Raw genomic sequence first — 20,016 nt, 5'->3', positions numbered from 1 at the left:
CATCCTTTTGGATGGGCGACTCAAGAGGATTTCTGAAATACATGAATGTAGTGAAGTATGTGCAGGTGTACGAGTGGCATTGTCGCTGTTCTGGTTTGGCTGTAGTTCACTTTACTAAAGCCTTGGCCGTATTTTGTGTTGCAAAGATTGATATCATGGAGAACATGTTTCTGAAAAAAATTCTTTGTACTCTTTCTAGCGACAAGTAATATGGATCAAAGGAAGTAGTTCTTTGTTACAAGAGTTGCTATCTGATTTCTCAGATCTATAATCTAAAGCATTGTACTTGTAATTTTTGTTGAGTTTGAACACAGTTATAGGTCATTCTAGAAAAACATCTCCCTCCTTTGAAGAAATGTACATATTCCTTATAAGCCATGACTTGAAGATAGTAAGAGCATCTCCAGCCGCGCCCCCAACAAGGCTCCCCAGGCGATTTTTCGTCCGCCGGCGTCGAAAAATCGGCCAGTCACGCCCCCAAAGGCCCTTTTTCGTCGGCTCGGGCCGAAATTGGCGCCGGCAGACCTAGGCCGAACCCGACGCGTTGGGGGGGGGTGCTTGGGGGCGCCGGCCGAATCGTTTTTGGCGTGAAAATCGGCGGGCCCTCCTTGGCAGCGACTCGGCTCTTCTCACCGCTTCGTCGTCCTCATCGCCTCGGTTCCCGCGGCGGAATCAATGCCAAAGCTGCCGCGCGCTGCCGCGTCGGTCAGCCTCCTCCATTGATGCCTCACGGGCGGCGCAGTGAAGACGGGACGACGCGCGTCCCTCGCCCGCCTATATAAGCCGCCCCCAGCGCGCCGGTGACGCACAGACTCTCCACCGCCGACGCCCTCGTTCCTCCCTCTCTTCTCGCCGTTTCCAGTTCAACCATGGCCGAGCGCTTTCCAGGCGATGGCGCGGGGGTGAACGGCTTCGGCCGCCGCCACCTTCACGAGGACGAAGCTCGGCTCCTCTATGAGGCCGAGTACCCGGTCCCGCCGGACATGCGGGTGCCCGAGGATCAGCGCCGGAGGGGTCCCGGTGCCACCGCCGCCCACCGGGGCGGCGCGGCGTGCGGAGATCGCGTGTATCTGCGCCTCTCTGCCGCAGGTGGCGAGGGAAGGTCCGAGGTACGCCCCCGACAGCCCGCCGTGGGAGCCCTACTTCCGTCGCCGCCACGCCGAGCAGCTCGAGGCCACCAACGGCGTCGTGCCCTCCGGAAGGCTCAACTCCGAAGGCCGCCGCCGATGGTGGGCGTGCCCGGCCGCACGCTGGAGGCCGTCCTCGAGTACATCGAGGGCGGCAACACGCCCAGGCTGGAGTACCCCGCTCCCCCGTCCTTCTCCCGCTGGCGTGGGAGCTCGTGGACGCCGAGACACATGGACCCGGGGGCATCCTCCTACTCGTCCGGCCGCTCGTCCGGCTCTCCCTGCCTCCACCCCTCAAGCCGGAGCTCCAGGACACGCGGTCAGCCAGCGCACCCGCAGCTCCGGCGTCCGCATCGCCGACTCCTCCCCCACCTCTGGCCGCCTCGTCCTCGTCAGGCTGAAGGCGGAGCCCGGCCTCCCCGCGGAGTACGAGGCCATAGTCCGGCGCGGCTTCTTCGACGAGGACGCCCTAATGTGGGCGCGAGATGACTACCTCAGCGACGAGATGGTCCGGTAGCGCCGAGCCCTGGAGGAGATAGCCGCCCGCAAGCGTGGGCGCGAGGACGAGAACGGCGTGGTGATCCTCGACAGCGACGAGGACGAGGACGCCCCCGGACCGTCCAACCCGCCGCGCCAACCTGGGAAGGGGTGCAGCAAGGACGGCGGCGACTACACGCAGTTCTACAGGCTCCTCGGCATGTAGAGCTTCAAGGGCGTCGGGCGGCGGCGGGCGTAGTAGTTTTTTTTCTTCTTTTGTAAAATATTTTAAATATGTTATGAACTCGCCGAAGTTTGGTTGAATTTGCGCCTTGTTTGTGCCGGATTTTATTTTTCAAAAAAAAAGAAACGTGGGCGCAGCGACTGGGGAGCATTACATCCCCAGCACGCGGTTTGCGCCGGTGCGGCCCCAGGGGCCGATTTTTAGCGCCTCCTCTGGGGGGGGGGGGGGGGGGGCAACGGCTGTAGATGCTCTAACATGCTGCTTTTCAAGCCTATAAGCTACCATATGCAATTCATGTTTATCCACTTGCTTCCATTTTTGCAAGGATGTTTCTTCCCCTCTGAAAATTCTATTATTTCAGATAATCCAAATCCATGATGCCAGAATATAATTTCCATGAAGGACGGCAGGTTTAACTTTGTCTTGATATCATGAAAAGAAAAAATAATTCACATACTACCACATCAGCTCTAGATTGACAAAAAACAGCACTACGAGAACTATTCTCACAACATCAGAAGGTTCATGAGTTACTAGGAATGACATTAAAGAAGTGGTAAACTTCATCTTCATCAAACACTCCAACCTCAGTTGAGCAGATCTCACAACAAACAGGGTGATAAACTGGCCCCTTGCTTGCAACTTCTGGTGTAGTAGAATCAACAGCCGTTACTTTCCGATTCTTCCTTTTTCCTTTCCCCTCACGTAGAATCTGATCAGTCTTGACCTTGCAGTTGCACACAAACATTGCACGGTACTGGTTTACATACTTTTCGTGCCTGAACATCAGACAAAACCATCCACAATTTTAGTATTGGTGTTCGTATAAAATACCAATTTAAGCATTGTAAAATCTATTGTCAGCAGTACCAATATAAAGGTGAACAATCAGAAAGACAGATAATTGAGAATATTTAAAGCATTCAGGGTTCTGAAGTGAAAGCTTCGATTGAATCCTCAAGGAGCCGTGCAGTACAGTGACAACTTTATCTGGTGTACATGTTTTTTTTTTCTGCGGGGATATAGTGTAAGTGTACAAGGCATGGGAAACAGACAATTACATGATGGGTGGCAAGAGGACTTGCTCTAAGAACGTAACCATGCTGGACTCGGTACAACACAGCACATATCTGAGCCGGGAGGCCAAAATGTATATATCACGGTTAGTTGTGTTATCTTGTGCAAAGCAAGCTATTTACGAGCATTGTGCAAAGCAAAACAACATCGTAATGTTTATAGAGATAATCATATCACAGACTTCACAACATACAACAATTAATCAGATATTTTCATGTTTCAGACTTCACAACACACACCAAACAAATTGTACTAAATTAGGCCTCCAGAATATTGCACTTGTGGGATTCTCATTCATTTTCAAACAAACCAGATTAAGAGTTCAGTAAAAACAAATTGTACATTTTCATATTCATAGCTGAGGAAATGAACAGGCACAATTAAGAATGATGCAGTTAACATTTCATCACAGAATAAGCTTACGGTGTGTGGGAGTTGGAGCTAAGGCTCACAGTGTTGTCGCACCAATTGTAGACTTTTGGGTTTCTTTACCCCCCCCCCCCCCCCCCCCCTTCTATAGTATGATATGCACACTCGTGCATATTCGAGAAAAAAAAAACAGAATAAGCTTACAAAGATAGATTCCCCATGCTAGTTTAAAACAGTGGTTACCTCTCACATAAGCAAAACCAAATTAAGAAATGAAATGTGTAGGAACAATGAGCTGTACACATTTATCCCAGACAAATAAACCATGCCAAGATTTCATTATTTCTTACAGCTACTTGATCAGTATGACGCAGAGATGCGGGAGGCTCTGAAAAATACTTACTCACATATATTCCTAAAGGTATTAACACACGCCAATTTTGCTAAACATGATTATAGAATCAGTATCACTTAAACTTCTCCATGAATTTATCAAATCAAGGCCATTATCCTATAAATGTTGACAGAGGCAGTCACAGCACAATCACAAGGGATAGTACTTCTAACAGATATTGAGATATAACTTGCTCCGTCTTCACCTTTAAAAAAAGGGTCCCGATAACGCCCACACGTGTGGGCGTTAAGGGGTCTGGACACACGTTTCGTGTGGTATCTAAGAGAACCAGTCCACACGTCTACGTGTGGGCAAAACAAGTAATGCCCACACGCCCGGTCTTCTGCCTCGCGGTCCCTCCTACACACCTACGTGTGGGCAAAATAGATAACGCCCACACGCCCGTACGTCCGGCCTCCTACCTCAAGGTCCCGCACGCCCCGCGTGACAGTCACCACGCGTCCCCACAGTTGCCATGGTCCGGACCCTCTTCCATGTTCGTTTAACTGCAGCTGCCATGTTGTTGAACTACAGTTGCCATGTCTGACAACTACAGTTGCCATGTTGTTGAACTACAGTTGCCATGTCTGACAACTACAGTTGTCATGGTTGCTCAACTGCGGTTGCCATCTCAGGTCAAGTGCCAGATGCCATTTTTGGACAACTGCAGCTGTTGCCATGTATGGTCTGGTCTACTATAGTTGCCATGATTTGAAAACTTTAGGAGTTGTCACCTACTAACACTAGGCAGTTGCCATGTAGCACTACAAAAAAGACATGGCAAAATAACATGTTCGGGTAAAGAGAGAGTTGTCATCTGCTTACAAGCACACTAGGGCAGTTGGCATGTAACCTGCAAAACACATGGCAACTGACAGCTTTGGGTGTGGGAGAGGAGACGGGCGTGTGGGCGAACTGATAAACGCCCACACACCAGCCCCTCTGCGTGCGTGAAAACTGGCGTGTGGGCGAACTGCTAAACGCCCACACACCAGCCCCTCCGCGTGGTGAAAACGGACGTGTGGGCGACCGGATGAATGCCCACACACCAGTCCAGTCCTACGTGGCATAAAAAATCTGGCAAAGCATGCCAAGATTCATGCAAACATAAACGGACGTTGATCCATGCGTGTGGGCGAGATGCAAGATTGTCACGCGGGTGGGCGTTAGTATTTTCGTAAAAAATGCAACCTTTACCATTAGGAAAAAGTATCGCTGCAAAGCCTTATAGTTTCTTTGAACCATGATAAAAGTCAAAACCATGTAAAGGCATCTTATAGTCCAAGACCCCCCTGTAGTCTCTGAGACGAGACCCAATGTGAAGCATCAAGTGGATTACCTCTGGGAATCGAGGCACAAGGTAGTGAAACACGCGGGGCAGCTGAGCACGGCGTCAGAAGTCCGTCCTTTCCTCTGCTTGTGCGCCCAGCGGTCATCAACATCGTCTATGGTGGGGTCGTAGAACTCGGGCTCCACGGAGTAGTCTATCTCATCGTCGCTGGACACTGCACCAAATTAAACAATTTTTTTGGCAAATCAGTACAATTAATTGAGAGCACTTGTTAGAACATCATGAGCATGCGCTGCATCTCGCCAGATTGCAGGAGCCTGGTTCTTTTGAGCGATGTGGGGTTGCCGGATTGGGGATTTACAGCGGAAAAACGGGGGGATTGGGCAAGTTACCTAGGTCGCGGGGATCTGCTGGATCTCCGGCCTCCGCCTCCATCGGCTGCTTCTCCCCCTGCTTGGAGGCCTCGGGCTCCATGAATCCTCCTACTCCTCGGCGCAGTCTCCCTTTACTTCTTTCCAGCCCTCTCGCTCTTTCCTCTTCTCCTTTTCTTCTCTATCTAAGAGGATGCGGCCTGCGGAGACCGAGCAGCAGCGTAGGCGGCAAATCCTAGTATATGCCGCCTTAGACACGCCGCCCAAACACTGGTGGGCCGGGCCGGTAACGTGTTCCTTTCGTTTGCTGTCTTTTTTCCTGTTTTGCTTTTGTTTTTTTTTCAAATTTATTGTTCTTTTTTAGAAAATAAATAAATAATTTTAGAATTACATTGACATATATTCTAACATGCGTGAACAACTCGATTCAATTTTTCTTAAAAAATACGTGCATTTTTCCCACATGCAGAAACTTTTTCTTCAAAATATATGAATATTCATAGTCAAAGTACATGCAATGTTTTCATATAAATATTTTTGTATTATCAAAGAGACCTGCAAAATCAGAAAGAAAATATTGGTTGTGTGATATTCCCTGGTGATTTGGCTTTACCCTTACTCCTAGTTTTTCTTAAAATTAGTTTTGATGACATTTTAAAATGAAAATAGTTTTTTGGATTTTTTGGAATAATGTAATAGTTAATGTGTCATGCTAGTGGCTAGGCCATTATGGGGTTCCATAGTTACTGCTTAAGGCGACATTATAATTAGATTCTTAAAAACTGGCTGAGTTCAATTTTTCACAAAGTAATTTTTCAGTTAATTTAAAAAGCATTTCATTTAATTTCAGTAATGATAAAGTAATTTCAATACATTTCGCAATAGATTCAAATGCAGCTTCAACTCGAAAATGTTCAGATGCATTTGAAACTATTACGGAATGTATTACAATAGTGTCGTGTCATGGTCCAAACGCATCGCAAAAGCATTTGAAATTTTTGAAATGAATTTCAAAACTATTGTAAAGTATATTAAAATATTACTGAATCATGACAAATGCATTTGAAACTTCTATAAAATATATATTGAATTATTATTGAAATTAACTGAAATACATTTCAAAATTAACTGAATTTCATACTTTGTGCAAACTTTGAATCCAACATTTCAAATATTTTTTGAATCTCTTTTTCCAAAATATTGAAGTTTCAAAATTTAGAGCATTAATTATTACTTATAATTGTGCCCACCTATGAATTTTGTAGGTATCTGATTTTTGACAAATCCTAAAAGATGCATCAATGGATTCAAAATATAGGAATACATTGCACGAGTCTTAGAATCAAATGCGAACAGTTGATACCTTTATGCTACATACCTCGAATTTGAGTCGAATTAAGTTTTTAATATAAATCCAATGCTTTATGCAAAATGAAAATACAAGTCAAACTAGACTTATTCATAGGATAATATGAGATATTATTTTGTTAGATTTCGCTGCAAATCGAACGTCGGATTTTTAGGTAAATGGCAAATCGAACATTCGTGACACCAAATTATGTTGCCGCGAGGATATCAATTTTCTCCAGCAAGCCTGACAAATCCTGAGGACAACATAATTTGCCGTCCAAGGCGTTCGATTTGTCACGCCAGATTTTTAACACTTCCCTATCCCTAATGACAAGTTGTAAACAGAAACGTCCTGTCCGCGTGGAGCGTGCGGATCGGAAGATACAAACAAACCTCGTCGTCCGCCGATCCGATCAACTCCCCAGGGCAAGGGGCCGGTTTGCCTTGCCATGGCGCCGGACAGGCTGAGCAAGTTGCCGGACTGCCTGCTCCAGGGCATCCTCTCCTCCCTGGGAGCCAGGCAGGTCTTGCAGACGACGGCTCTGTCGCGGCGGTGGCGCCACGTCTGGCGTGGTGCTCTGTGCCTGTCCCTCGACATCGACCAGCGGGAGTTCGAAGCAGCGTCGACCGACCACGACGGCAGGAGCAGCAGATCGGTGGAGCTCGAGGAGTGGGCAAGGTTCGACGACTTCGCGGACAGCCTCCTCCTGCTGGAGTTGGACCGCCGCGACGGCGGCGACGGCCTGCCCCTGGACCTGGACTCGCTCCGCCTGCACGTCGTCGACCATCTGCAGGCCAGCCGCAGGAGGCTGCCGCTCCACATCAAGTGGCTGGAGTGGGTTCACGGCTGCCTCGACCGCTACCGTCCCGCCGCGCTCGAGATCCAGAGCAGTTACGACATAACCGTCGACCTGCGTCTCATGGGCTTCCGCTCCGATCTAAGCCGCCTCAAGACGGCGCGCCTCACCGGGATCCTACACAGCGGCGGCCTCGGCGACTCCGTGTGCCCTCAGCTGGAGCACGTCGAGTTCACCAGCTGCGCCATTGGTTTTGGGGAGGTGGTGACCAGTCCCACGCTGAAGAAGCTGGTCATGGACCGTTGCTGGAGGAGAGGGGATATGAAGCAACGTGCTCCCCCGCTCGTCGACGCTCCTGCCCTTACTTCTCTACGTCTGGTCCTCGAGTTCCAGGGCATATGGGTGTTCCGGACGCCGTCGCTCGTCGAGGCATCGGTCCGTTCCACGAGACGGTGGGTCGGCAGGGCCGACGAATACCAGCTTCTCTGCAATCTCTATAACGTGACAAGATTAGAGCTCTCCGGCTTCCTGGCGCTAGAGAAGGTGCGTTCTATGGCCGACGAGAGCTTCTCTTTTTCCTTGGCTTATCTTTCATGCAGTACAGACACACGGGGAGGAAGAAAGCAATTTTTTATGACACTGAGTTCCTCTCTGTTTCAGATTAGGATGAAGCGAGGACATCAAGATTTGCCAAAATTTCATAACCTGACTACATTGCTCTTGGACGAGTGCGACTTGACCGGTGAAGTATACAACATGCTAGAGTTGTTTCTGAACAATGCTCCCAACCTCGAGAAACTTACTCTGCAGAATTGCAAGGTACTTAGATATCTCCCCTTACTTCCAACTTGAAATAACAGTTAAGCTTGCACGGATCATTAATACTTTCAACTTAAATTAAAGCTTCCGCAAGATTGGACCGAGTCGAAGAAGATGTGTCTGAACCTCAAGTTTAGGGAGATCAACTGTCACAAGGAGGGCGATCTTCAACAGGTGGATCATTGAGCTTTTGCTGGGATTGAAGAACGTCCAGAAGACCGGCATTTGCTAAGCAACAATGAAGGGACGTGGGCGTTGATCAAATAAATGTTCTATTTAATTCAAACACAAGCATGCTTGTATTCAAATAGGTTACAGGAAACCAAGAAAAACTCCTGCAGATAACATTGCTATCATCTGCTTTCTCTCTGCCCCGAGGATTTGTAAGAGCATGACTATGACTAATAATACTCAAAATGATATTTGCGATGTCATCTAAAGACATCATATATATTCACTCATATAATAAAGTTGGCTATTACTCTCACAGGATCACTAGTAGAAAAAGGGCCATTTGTCCCGGTTCGTAAGGCCCATTTGTCCCGGTTGGGGAACCGGGACTAAAGGTTCGGTACTAAAGCTTTATACCTTTAGTCCCGGTTCTTACACCAATCGGGACAAATGGGCCTCCACGTGGCCTCTGCGGTGAGCCCAGGCAGGAGGAGGGCCTTTGGTCCCGGTCGGTAGCACCAACTGGGCCAAAAGGCATCCACGCGTCAGCAGCTGGCAGGAGCTGAGGTTTTTTTTTGAAAGAGGGTGGGTTTAGGGGGTTTTGGGGGGTTAATTTAGGTGTTTCATATATTGTGTTAGCTAGCTAATTAATAGAGAGAAGTGTCCTCTCGTATCTCCGTGCTTGGTCGATGCTACGTACTATACGTATAGAGATGACTCGACACGCTAGCTAGTAAGCAAATGAAGGAAACCATTAAGTACAGAATATCGTCATGAACATATGCATACAGAGAGAAGTGATATCGACCTCTCCTTCTCCGAGAGATTGGTCGAACAACAAATTTTCCTATATCTATCCGACGCTACTAGCTACATATATACAATATAAGATCTCTTACAATATAATCCCCTAATTATATATGAACTCAGGGTCCACATGGTATTCTCCGTCTTTATTGATCACGTGGTCAAGAAAGAATGCCGCCAATTCCTCTTGAATTGCTCGCATGCGATCTGGTGCTAGGAGTTCATCCCGCATCTGAAACATCTATTAATTTGAAGAAGGGGGTCAATACATATATATGAATTAATGAAACTCAACACAAATGATGGTAATAAAATAAAATTGTGAATATTATTGCTTACGCACTTCATATTGTTTTTTAGAGTAGCCCCGCTCACAGGTCGTGTGGCGGATGGACTCGCAAACGTAGTATCCACAGTAATTATTCCCAGCTTCCCTCCACAACCACTTTACAAGAAATAGAGGTCAATCAAACTGATAAGCAAGCATGCTAAATGGTATTGATGAAACTAGCGCTTGAATCACTAGGAGATGTGCGGAACTAGCTAGTAGTACTTACTTTCGGGTGTCTAAATCGCAGCTTCACCGGCAATCCCGGAGCTTTTGCGGTGAATTTTTTCCAAACTCTGCCAGACAAAGAAAACAATTACTTGATATCAGGAAGTGAACAAAGTTGCCGATATGGTGCGATAATGATCGATTTAACTTACTTCTCGAGCATTTCAGTCATGTCCGCATACTCCTGGGGATCTTTTCATCTCGAGTCTAAGACGGTTACTAGTCCCTGCTCAAGCTTAATCTCTAGGAGAATATAGTGGAACCTGCGCACGCATGCATAACTCATCAATTACATTACTATAACCTCGACTAATAAGGAAAACCGAATATGCACAAGACAGTAACACTCACTTGAAGTTGTAAGGAAAGAGTATTATATCTTTGTTTTGATTTATTACCAACGATCGTAGCAAGTTGGCCTCGGTATCTTTGGCTTGAAATTCAACCGTAAATTGATCTATGAGATTTGTGTTAATGAACTCAATATTACCGATTTGTCTTTTCTTCAATTCGGCGATTTTCAATCTGCATAATATAGTGAGGGTAATTATATATACATGCAATGAAAGAGCTGAGCTATATATAGAGACTTAATGACAGAAGTAGCAAGTGACCGTTAATTTATCGAGGGCCTTTTGATTGAAAACTGGAAGAACTCCTCAAATGGAACGGACAACAGATCAATTCCAACGAGGTCATGCTCCTCTTTAACTCTCAGCGTCAAAGTATTCACCCCCCAGACTCTCTACAGGTTTTCATGTACCAATCATGGAATCTTCACATCATCGTTGTTAGAGATCTTTCATCTTTGACGAGAGGCTTCCTGTAATGGTATTTGTGTTCGTCCACCTCCAAGAAATCATAATGTACATCGTCGGGCAGGTAATCTCCAAGATTGGTATTGGGCAAAATCTTCGGATGATTAGCGACGATATCGCTAGACACCTTGAGCGGGGGGCACGATTGGTTCGCTTGTTCGCCGAGCTGGGCAATTTTTTTCCTAGCTCGTCGTTCTGCTAACCTTTGATCACTGATAGTACTTCCCGACCGCTCCGCTTCGATATATGACCTTTGAATAATGCAATCATAGTTGGATTGCGGCGGAGAAGGTGGTGCTCACTTCAAGGCATCGATAGTACGCTTCGCTTTCACCGGATCTATCTTCTCCTCCGGAGGTGGATGTTTCTTTGCTTTCACCGCTTGAAAGTAGTCCCTCACTTCGGCTTCCACGATCTTCTTGTTTTCCTCCACGGTCATCTCTTATGGTAACTTCTCTAGAGGCTTGAGAGATGGACCAAATCTGTATTGCCTCCTGCCTCTGGCTGTACTGCTAGACGCCGGAGCAGACGGAGCGGCTGCGGCTGTCTTCTTTCCTTGCTTACGAGGCGGAGGAGAAGGACTACGACGCGCCGGAGCAGCCAGAGCGGGGGCGGGTCTCTTCCACCCTTGCTGACGAGGCGGAGAAGGAGGAGGCTGGCTGCTCGGGCGCGTCGGCGCAGGCGGAGTGCCGCCACGCACCGGAGAAGGAGGTTGAGTGCCCTGATCACTTGCTGAAGGAGGAGGCGGAGTGCCCTGACTGTTGGAAATATGCCCTAGAGGCAATAATAAAATGGTTATTATTATATTTCCTTATTCATGATAATTGTCTATTGTTCATGCTATAATTGTGTTATCCGGAAATCGTAATACATGTGTGAATACATAGACCACAACATGTCCCTAGTGAGCCTCTAGTTGACTAGCTCGTTGATCAACAGATAGTCATGGTTTCCTGACTATGGACATTGAATGTCATTGATAACGGGATCACATCATTAGGAGAATGATGTGATGGACAAGACCCAATCCTAAGCATAGCACAAAGATCGTGTAGTTCGTTTGCTAGAGCTTTTCCAATGTCAAGTATCATTTCCTTAGACCATGAGATCATGCAACTCCCGGATACTGTAGGAGTGCTTTCGGTGTACCAAACGTCACAATGTAACTGGGTGACTATAAAGGTGCACTACGGGTATCTCCGAAAGTGTCTGTTGGGTTGGCACGGATCGAGACTGGGATTTGTCACTCCGTATGATGGAGAGGTATCTCTGGGCCCACTCGGTAATGCATCATCATAATGAGCTCAATGTGACCAAGTGTCTGGTCACGGGATCATGCATTACGGTACGAGTAAAGTGACTTGCCGGTAACGAGATTGAATGAGGTATTGGGATACCGACGATCGAATCTCGGGCAAGTAACGTACCGATTGACAAAGGGAATTGTATACGGGATTGATTGAATCCTCGACATCGTGGTTCATCCGATGAGATCATCGTGGAACATGTGGGAGCCAACATGGGTATCCAGATCCCGCTGTTGGTTATTGACCGGAGAGTCGTCTCGGTCATGTCTGCATGTCTCCCGAACCCGTAGGGTCTACACACTTAAGGTTCGGTGACGCTAGGGTTGTAGAGATATTAGTATGCGGAAACCCAAAAGTTGTTCGGAGTCCCGGATGAGATCCCGGACGTCGCGAGGAGTTCCGGAATGGTCCGGAGGTGAAGAATTATATATAGGAAGTCCAGTTTCGGCCATCGGGAAAGTTTCGGGGGTTATCGGTATTGTACCGGGACCACCGGAAGGGTCCCGGGGTCCACCGGGTGGGGCCACCTGTCCCGGAGGGCCCCATGGGCTGAAGCGGGGAGGGGAACCAGCCACTGGTGGGCTGGTGCGCCCCCCTTGGGCCTCCCCTGCGCCTAGGGTTGGAAACCCTGGGGGTGGGGGGGCCCACTTGGCTTGGGAGGCAAGCCACCCCCTTGGCCGCCGCCCCCTCAGATGGGATCTCCAGGGGGCCGGCGCCCCCCCAGGACCCCTATATATAGTGGGGGGAGGGAGGGCAGCAGTAACCTAGCCCCTGGCGCCTCCCTCCCGCTTGCGCTTGGCGAAGCCCTGCCGGGATCCCCGCTACTTCCACCACCACGTCGTCGTGCTGCTGGATCTCCATTAACCTCTCCTCCCCCCTTGCTGGATCAAGAAGGAGGAGACATCGCTGCTCCGTACGTGTGTTGAACGCCGTCCGTTCGGCGCCCGGTCATCGGTGATTTGGATCACGACGAGTACGACTCCATCAACCCCGTTCACTTGAACGCTTCCGCTCGCGATCTACAAGGGTATGTAGATGCACTCCTTCCTTCTCGTTGCTAGTAAACTCCATAGATGGATCTTGGTCATGCGTAGAAAATTTTAAAGTTCTGCTACGATCCCCTACAGTGGTATCAGAGCCAGGCCTATGCGTAGTTTCTATGCACGAGTAGAACACAAAGCAGTTGTGGGCGTAGATGTTGTCAATTTGTCTTGCCACTACTAGTCTTATCTTGTTTCGGCGGTATTGTGGGATGAAGCGGCCCGGACCGACCTTACACGTATGCTTACGTGAGACAGGTTCCACCGACTGACATGCACTAGTTGCATAAGGTGGCTAGCGGGTGTCTGTCTCTCCCACTTTAGTCGGAACGGATTCGATGAAAAGGGTCCTTATGAAGGGTAAATAGAAATTGGCATATCACGTTGTGGTTTTACGTAGGTAAGAAACGTTCTTGCTAGAAACCTATAGAAGCCACGTAAAAACTTGCAACAACAATTAGAGGACGTCTAACTTGTTTTTGCAGCATGTGCCTTGTGATGTGATATGGCCAGAAGATGTGATGAATGATATATGTGATGTATGAGATTGATCATATTCTTGTAATAGGAATCACGACTTGCATGTCGATGAGTATGACAACCGGCAGGAGCCATAGGAGTTGTCTTTATTTTTTGTATGACCTGCGTGTCATTGAATAACGCCATGTAAATTACTTTACTTTATTGCTAAACGCGTTAGCCATAGAAGTAGAAGTAATCGTTGGCGTGACAACTTCATGAAGAAATGATGATGGAGATCATGATGATGGAGATCATGGTGTCATGCCGGTGACGAAGATGATCATGGCGCCCCGAAGATGGAGATCAAAGGAGGAAAATGATATTGGCCATATCATGTCACTATTTGATTGCATGTGATGTTTATCATGTTTTACATCTTATTTGCTTAGTACGACGGTAGTAAGTAAGATGATCCCTTATAATAATTTCAAGAAAGTGTTCCCCCTAACTGTGCACCGTTGCGAAGGTTCGTTGTTTCGAAGCACCACGTGATGATCGGGTGTGATAGATTCTAACATTCATATACAACGGGTGTTGACGAGCCTAGCATGTACAGACATGGCCTTGGAACACACGCAATACACTTAGGTTGACTTGACGAGCCTAGCATGTACAGACATGGCCTCGGAACACGGAAGACCGAAAGGTCGAGCATGAGTCGTATAGAAGATACGATCAACATGAAGATATTCACCGATCTTGACTAGTCCGTCTCATGTGATGATCGGACACGGCCTAGTTGACTCGGATCATGTTTCACTTAGATGACTAGAGGGATGTCTATCTGATTGGGAGTTCATTGAATAATTTGATTAGATGAACTTAATTATCATGAATTTAGTCTAAAATCTTTACAATATGTCTTGTAGATCAAATGGCCCACGTTGCCCTCAACTTCAACGCGTTCCTAGAGAAAACCAAGCTGAAAGATGATGGCAGCAACTATACGGACTGGGTCCGGAACCTGAGGATCATCCTCATAGCTGCCAAGAAAGATTATGTCCTAGAAGCACCGCTAGGTGAAGCACCCATCCCAGAGAACCAAGACGTTATGAACGCTTGGCAATCACGTGCTGATGATTACTCCCTCGTTCAGTGCGGCATGCTTTACAGCTTAGAACCGGGGCTCCAAAAGCGTTTTGAGAAACATGGAGCAGATGAGATGTTCGAAGAGCTGAAAATGGTTTTCCAAGCTCATGCCCGGGTCGAGAGATATGAAGTCTCCGACAAGTTCTTCAGTTGTAAAATGGAGGAAAATAGTTCTGTCAGTGAGCACATACTCAAAATGTCTGGGTTACACAACCGCTTGTCTCAGCTGGGAGTTAATCTCCCGGATGACGCGATCATTGACAGAATCCTTCAGTCGCTTCCACCAAGCTACAAGAGCTTTGTGATGAACTTCAATATGCAGGGGATGGAAAAGACCATTCTTGAGGTATATTCAATGCTGAAATCAGCGGAGGTGGAGATCAAAAAGGAACATCAAGTGTTGATGGTGAATAAAACCACTAAGTTCAAGAAAGGCAAGGGTAAGAAGAAATTCAAGAAGGACGGCAAGGGAGTTGCCGCGCCCGGTAAGCCAGTTGCCGGGAAGAAGTCAAAGAATGGACCCAAGCCTGAGACTGAGTGCTTTTATTGCAAGGGAAGTGGTCACTGGAAGCGGAACTGCTCCAAATACTTAGCGGACAAGAAGGCCGGCAACACCAAAGGTATATGTGATATACATGTAATTGATGTGTACCTTACCAGTACTCGTAGTAGCTCCTGGGTATTTGATACCGGTGCGGTTGCTCATATTTGTAACTCAAAACAGGAGCTGCGGAATAAGCAGAGACTGGCGAAGGACGAGGTGACGATGCGCGTCGGGAATGGTTCCAAGGTCGATGTGATCGCCGTTGGCACGCTGCCTCTACATTTACCTATGGGATTAGTTTTAAACCTCAACAATTGTTATTTAGTGCCAGCTTTGAGCATGAACATTGTATCAGGATCTCGTTTAATTCGAGATGGCTACTCATTTAAATCCGAGAATAATGGTTGTTCTATTTATATGAGAGATATGTTTTATGGTCATGCCCCGCTGGTCAATGGTTTATTCTTAATGAATCTCGAACGTGATGTTACACATATTCATAGTGTGAATACCAAAAGATGTAAAGTTGATAACGATAGTCCCACATACTTGTGGCACTGCCGCCTTGGTCACATTGGTGTCAAACGCATGAAGAAGCTCCATGCAGATGGACTTTTGGAGTCTCTTGATTACGAATTATTTGACACGTGCGAACCATGCCTCATGGGTAAGATGACCAAGACTCCGTTCTCCGGAACAATGGAGCGAGCAACCAACTTATTGGAAATCATACATACTGATGTGTGCGGTCCAATGAGTGTTGAGGCTCGCGGAGGATATCGTTATGTTCTCACTCTCACTGATGACTTGAGTAGATATGGGTATGTCTACCTAATGAAACACAAGTCTGAGACCTTTGAAAAGTTCAAGGAATTTCAGAGTGAGGTTGAGAATCAACGTGACAGAAAAATAAAGTTCCTACGATCAGATCATGGAGGGGAATATTTAAGTCACGAATTTGGCACACACTTAAGGAAATGTGGAATAGTTTCACAACTCACGCCGCCTGGAACACCTCAGTGAAATGGTGTGTCTGAACGTCGTAATCGCACTCTATTGGATATGGTGCGATCTATGATGTCTCTTACCGATCTACCGCTCTCATTTTGGGGCTATGCTTTAGAGACTGCCGCATTCACTTTAAATAGGGCTCCGTCGAAATCCATTGAGACGACACCGTATGAATTATGGTTTGGGAAGAAACCTAAGCTGTCATTTCTAAAAGTTTGGGGATGCGATGCTTATGTCAAGAAACTTCAACCTGAAAAGCTCGAACCCAAGTCGGAAAAATGCGTCTTCATAGGATACCCTAAGGAAACCATTGGGTATACCTTCTACCTCAGATCCTAAGGCAAGATCTTTGTTGCCAAGAATGGGTCCTTTCTGGAGAAAGAGTTTCTCTCGAAAGAAGTGAGTGGGAGGAAAGTGGAACTTGATGAGGTGATAGTCACCCCTTCCGAACCGGAAAGTAGCGCAGCGGGGGAAGATGTTCCTGTGGTGCCTGCACCGACTGGGGAGGAAGTTAATGATGATGATCATGAAGCTTCAGATCAAGTTACTGCTGAACTTCGTAGGTCCACAAGGACACGTTCTGCACCATAGTGGTACGGCAACCCTGTCATGGAAATCATGTTGTTAGACAACGGTGAACCTTCGAACTATGAAGAAGCGATGGCGGGCCCGGATTCCGACAAATGGCTAGAAGCCAAGAAATCCGAGATAGGATCCATGTATGAAAATGAAGTATGGACTTTGACTGACTTGCCCGATGATCGGCGAGCCATAGAAAATAAATGGATCTTTAAGAAGAAGACAGACGCGGATGGTAATGTGACCATCTATAAGGCTCGACTTGTCACTAAGGGTTATCGACAAGTTCAAGGGGTTGACTACGATGAGACTTTCTCACCCGTAGCGAAGCTGAAGTCCGTCCGAATCATGTTAGCAATTGCAGCATTATGTGATTATGAGATATGGCAAATGGACGTCAAAACGGCATTCCTTAACGGCTTTCTTAAGGAAGAATTGTATATGATGCAGCCGGAAGGTTTTGTCGATCCTAAGAATGCTAACAAGGTATGCAAGCTCCAGCGCTCCATCTATGGGCTGGTGCAAGCATCTCGGAGTTGGAACATTCGATTTGATGAGATGATCAAAGCGTTTGGGTTTACACAGACTTATGGAGAAGCCTGTGTTTACAAGAAAGTGAGTGGGAGCTCTGTAGCATTTCTATTATTATATGTGGATGACATACTATTGATGGGAAATGATATAGAATTCTTGGAAAGTATAATGGCCTACTTGAATAAGTGTTTTTCAATGAAGGACCTTGGAGAAGCTGCTTATATATTAGGCATCAAGATCTATAGAGATAGATCAAGACGCCTCATTGGTCTTTCACAGAGTACGTACCTTGACAAGATATTGAAGAAGTTCAATTTGGATCAGTCCAAGAAGGGGTTCTTGCCTGTATTGCAAGGTGTGCAATTGAGCACGGCTCAATGCCCGACCACGGCAGAAGATAGAGAAAAGATGAGTGTCATCCCCTATGCCTCAGCCATAGGGTCTATTATGTATGCTATGCTGTGTACCAGACCTGATGTAAACCTTGCCGTAAGTTTGGTAGGAAGGTACCAAAGTAATCCCGGCATGGAACACTGGACAACGGTCAAGAATATCCTGAAGTACCTGAAGAGGACTAAGGATATGTTTCTCGTTTATGGAGGTGATGAAGAGCTCGTCGTAAAGGGTTACGTCGACGCTAGCTTCGACACAGATCTGGATGACTCGAAGTCACAAACCGGATACGTGTATATTTTGAATGGAGGGGCAGTAAGCTGGTGCAGTTGCAAGCAAAGCGTCGTGGCGGGATCTACATGTGAAGCGGAGTACATGGCGGCCTCAGAGGCAGCGCAAGAAGCAATCTGGATGTAGGAGTTCATTACCGACCTAGGGGTGATTCCCAATGCGTCGGGCCCGATGACTCTCTTCTGTGACAACACTGGAGCTATTGCCCTTGCCAAGGAGCCCAGGTTTCACAGGAAGACCAGGCATATCAAGCGTCGCTTCAACTCCATTCGTGAAAGTGTTCAAAATGGAGACATAGACATTTGTAAAGTACATACGGACCTGAATGTAGCAGATCCGTTGACTAAACCTCTCCCTAGAGCAAAACAGGATCAACACCAGAACTCTATGGGTGTTTGATTCATCACAATGTAACTAGATTATTGACTCTAGTGCAAGTGGGAGACTGTTGGAAATATGCCCTAGAGGCAATAATAAAATGGTTATTATTATATTTCCTTGTTCATGATAATTGTCTATTGTTCATGCTATAATTGTGTTATCCGGAAATCGTAATACATGTGTGAATACATAGACCACAACATGTCCCTAGTGAGCCTCTAGTTGACTAGCTCGTTGATCAACAGATAGTCATGGTTTCCTGACTATGGACATTGGATGTCATTGATAACGGGATCACATCATTAGGAGAATGATGTGATGGACAAGACCCAATCCTAAGCATAGCACAAAGATCGTGTAGTTCGTTTGCTAGAGCTTTTCCAATGTCAAGTATCATTTCCTTAGACCATGAGATCGTGCAACTCCCGGATACTGTAGGAGTGCTTTCGGTGTACCAAACGTCACAACGTAACTGGGTGACTATAAAGGTGCACTACGGGTATCTCCGAAAGTGTCTGTTGGGTTGGCACGGATCGAGACTGGGATTTGTCACTCCGTATGATGGAGAGGTATCTCTGGGCCCAATCGGTAATGCATCATCATAATGAGCTCAGTGTGACCAAGTGTCTGGTCACGGGATCATGCATTACGGTACGAGTAAAGTGACTTGCCGGTAACAAGATTGAACGAGGTATTGGGATACCGACGATCGAATCTCGGGCAAGTAACGTACCGATTGACAAAGGGAATTGTATACGGGATTGATTGAATCCTCGACATCGTGGTTCATCCGATGAGATCATCGTGGAACATGTGGGAGCCAACATGGGTATCCAGATCCCGCTGTTGGTTATTGACCGGAGAGTCGTCTCGGTCATGTCTGCATGTCTCCCGAACCCGTAGGGTCTACACACTTAAGGTTCCGTGACGCTAGGGTTGTAGAGATATTAGTATGCGGAAACCCGAAAGTTGTTCGGAGTCCAGGATGAGATCCCGGACGTCACGAGGAGTTCCGGAATGGTCCGGAGGTGAAGAATTATATATAGGAAGTCCAGTTTCGGCCACCGGGAAAGTTTCGGGGGTTATCGGTATTGTACCGGGACCACCGGAAGGGTCCCGGGGTCCACCGGGTAGGGCCACCTGTCCCGGAGGGCCCCATGGGCTGAAGTGGGGAGGGGAACCAGCCACTGGTGGGCTGGTGCGCCCCCCTTGGGCCTCCCCTGCGCCTAGGGTTGGAAACCCTGGGGGTGGGGGCGCCCCACTTGGCTTGGGGGGCAAGCCACCCCCTTGGCCGCCCCCCCCCTCAGATGGGATCTGCAGGGGGCCGGCGCCCCCCCAGGACCCCTATATATAGTGGGGGGGAGGGAGGGCAGCAGTAACCTAGCCCCTGGCGCCTCCCTCTCCCTCCCGTGACACCTCTCCCTCCCGCTTGCGCTTGGCGAAGCCCTGCCGGGATCCCCGCTACTTCCACCACCACGCCGTCGTGCTGCTGGATCTCCATCAACCTCTCCTTCCCCCTTGCTGGATCAAGAAGGAGGAGACTTCGCTGCTCCATACGTGTGTTGAATGCGGAGGTGCCGTCCGTTCGGCGCTCGGTCATCGGTGATTTGGATCACGAAGAGTACGACTCCATCAACCCCGTTCACTTGAACGCTTC

The 20,016-nt window shown here is 47.6% G+C and overlaps 2 protein-coding genes across 2 annotated transcripts; one reads left to right on the top strand and one right to left on the bottom strand.

The window, feature by feature from the left end:
- Positions 1-2,177: 2,177 nt before the first annotated feature.
- Positions 2,178-5,557, bottom strand: LOC109731814 (uncharacterized). Its single transcript, XM_020290991.3, has 3 exons — positions 5,372-5,557; positions 5,028-5,193; positions 2,178-2,627 (listed from the first exon to the last, which is right to left on the bottom strand). The coding sequence occupies exons 1-3, from the start codon at positions 5,451-5,453 to the stop codon at positions 2,372-2,374; spliced, it is 504 nt and encodes a 167-aa protein (XP_020146580.1). The 5' UTR covers positions 5,454-5,557; the 3' UTR covers positions 2,178-2,371.
- A 1,497-nt stretch (positions 5,558-7,054) lies between these two features.
- LOC109731801 (MEIOTIC F-BOX protein MOF-like) lies at positions 7,055-8,763 on the top strand. Its single transcript, XM_020290972.4, has 3 exons — positions 7,055-8,040; positions 8,158-8,316; positions 8,401-8,763. The coding sequence occupies exons 1-3, from the start codon at positions 7,150-7,152 to the stop codon at positions 8,500-8,502; spliced, it is 1,152 nt and encodes a 383-aa protein (XP_020146561.1). The 5' UTR covers positions 7,055-7,149; the 3' UTR covers positions 8,503-8,763.
- The last annotated feature ends 11,253 nt before the right edge of the window (positions 8,764-20,016 follow it).

The sequence above is a fragment of the Aegilops tauschii genome, chromosome 6 (genome assembly GCF_002575655.3).
Source record: "Aegilops tauschii subsp. strangulata cultivar AL8/78 chromosome 6, Aet v6.0, whole genome shotgun sequence".
Taxonomy (NCBI): Eukaryota; Viridiplantae; Streptophyta; class Magnoliopsida; order Poales; family Poaceae; genus Aegilops; species Aegilops tauschii.
The sequence above is the reverse complement of the archived record's forward strand: the minus strand, read 5'-3'. Positions and strand labels throughout refer to the sequence as shown.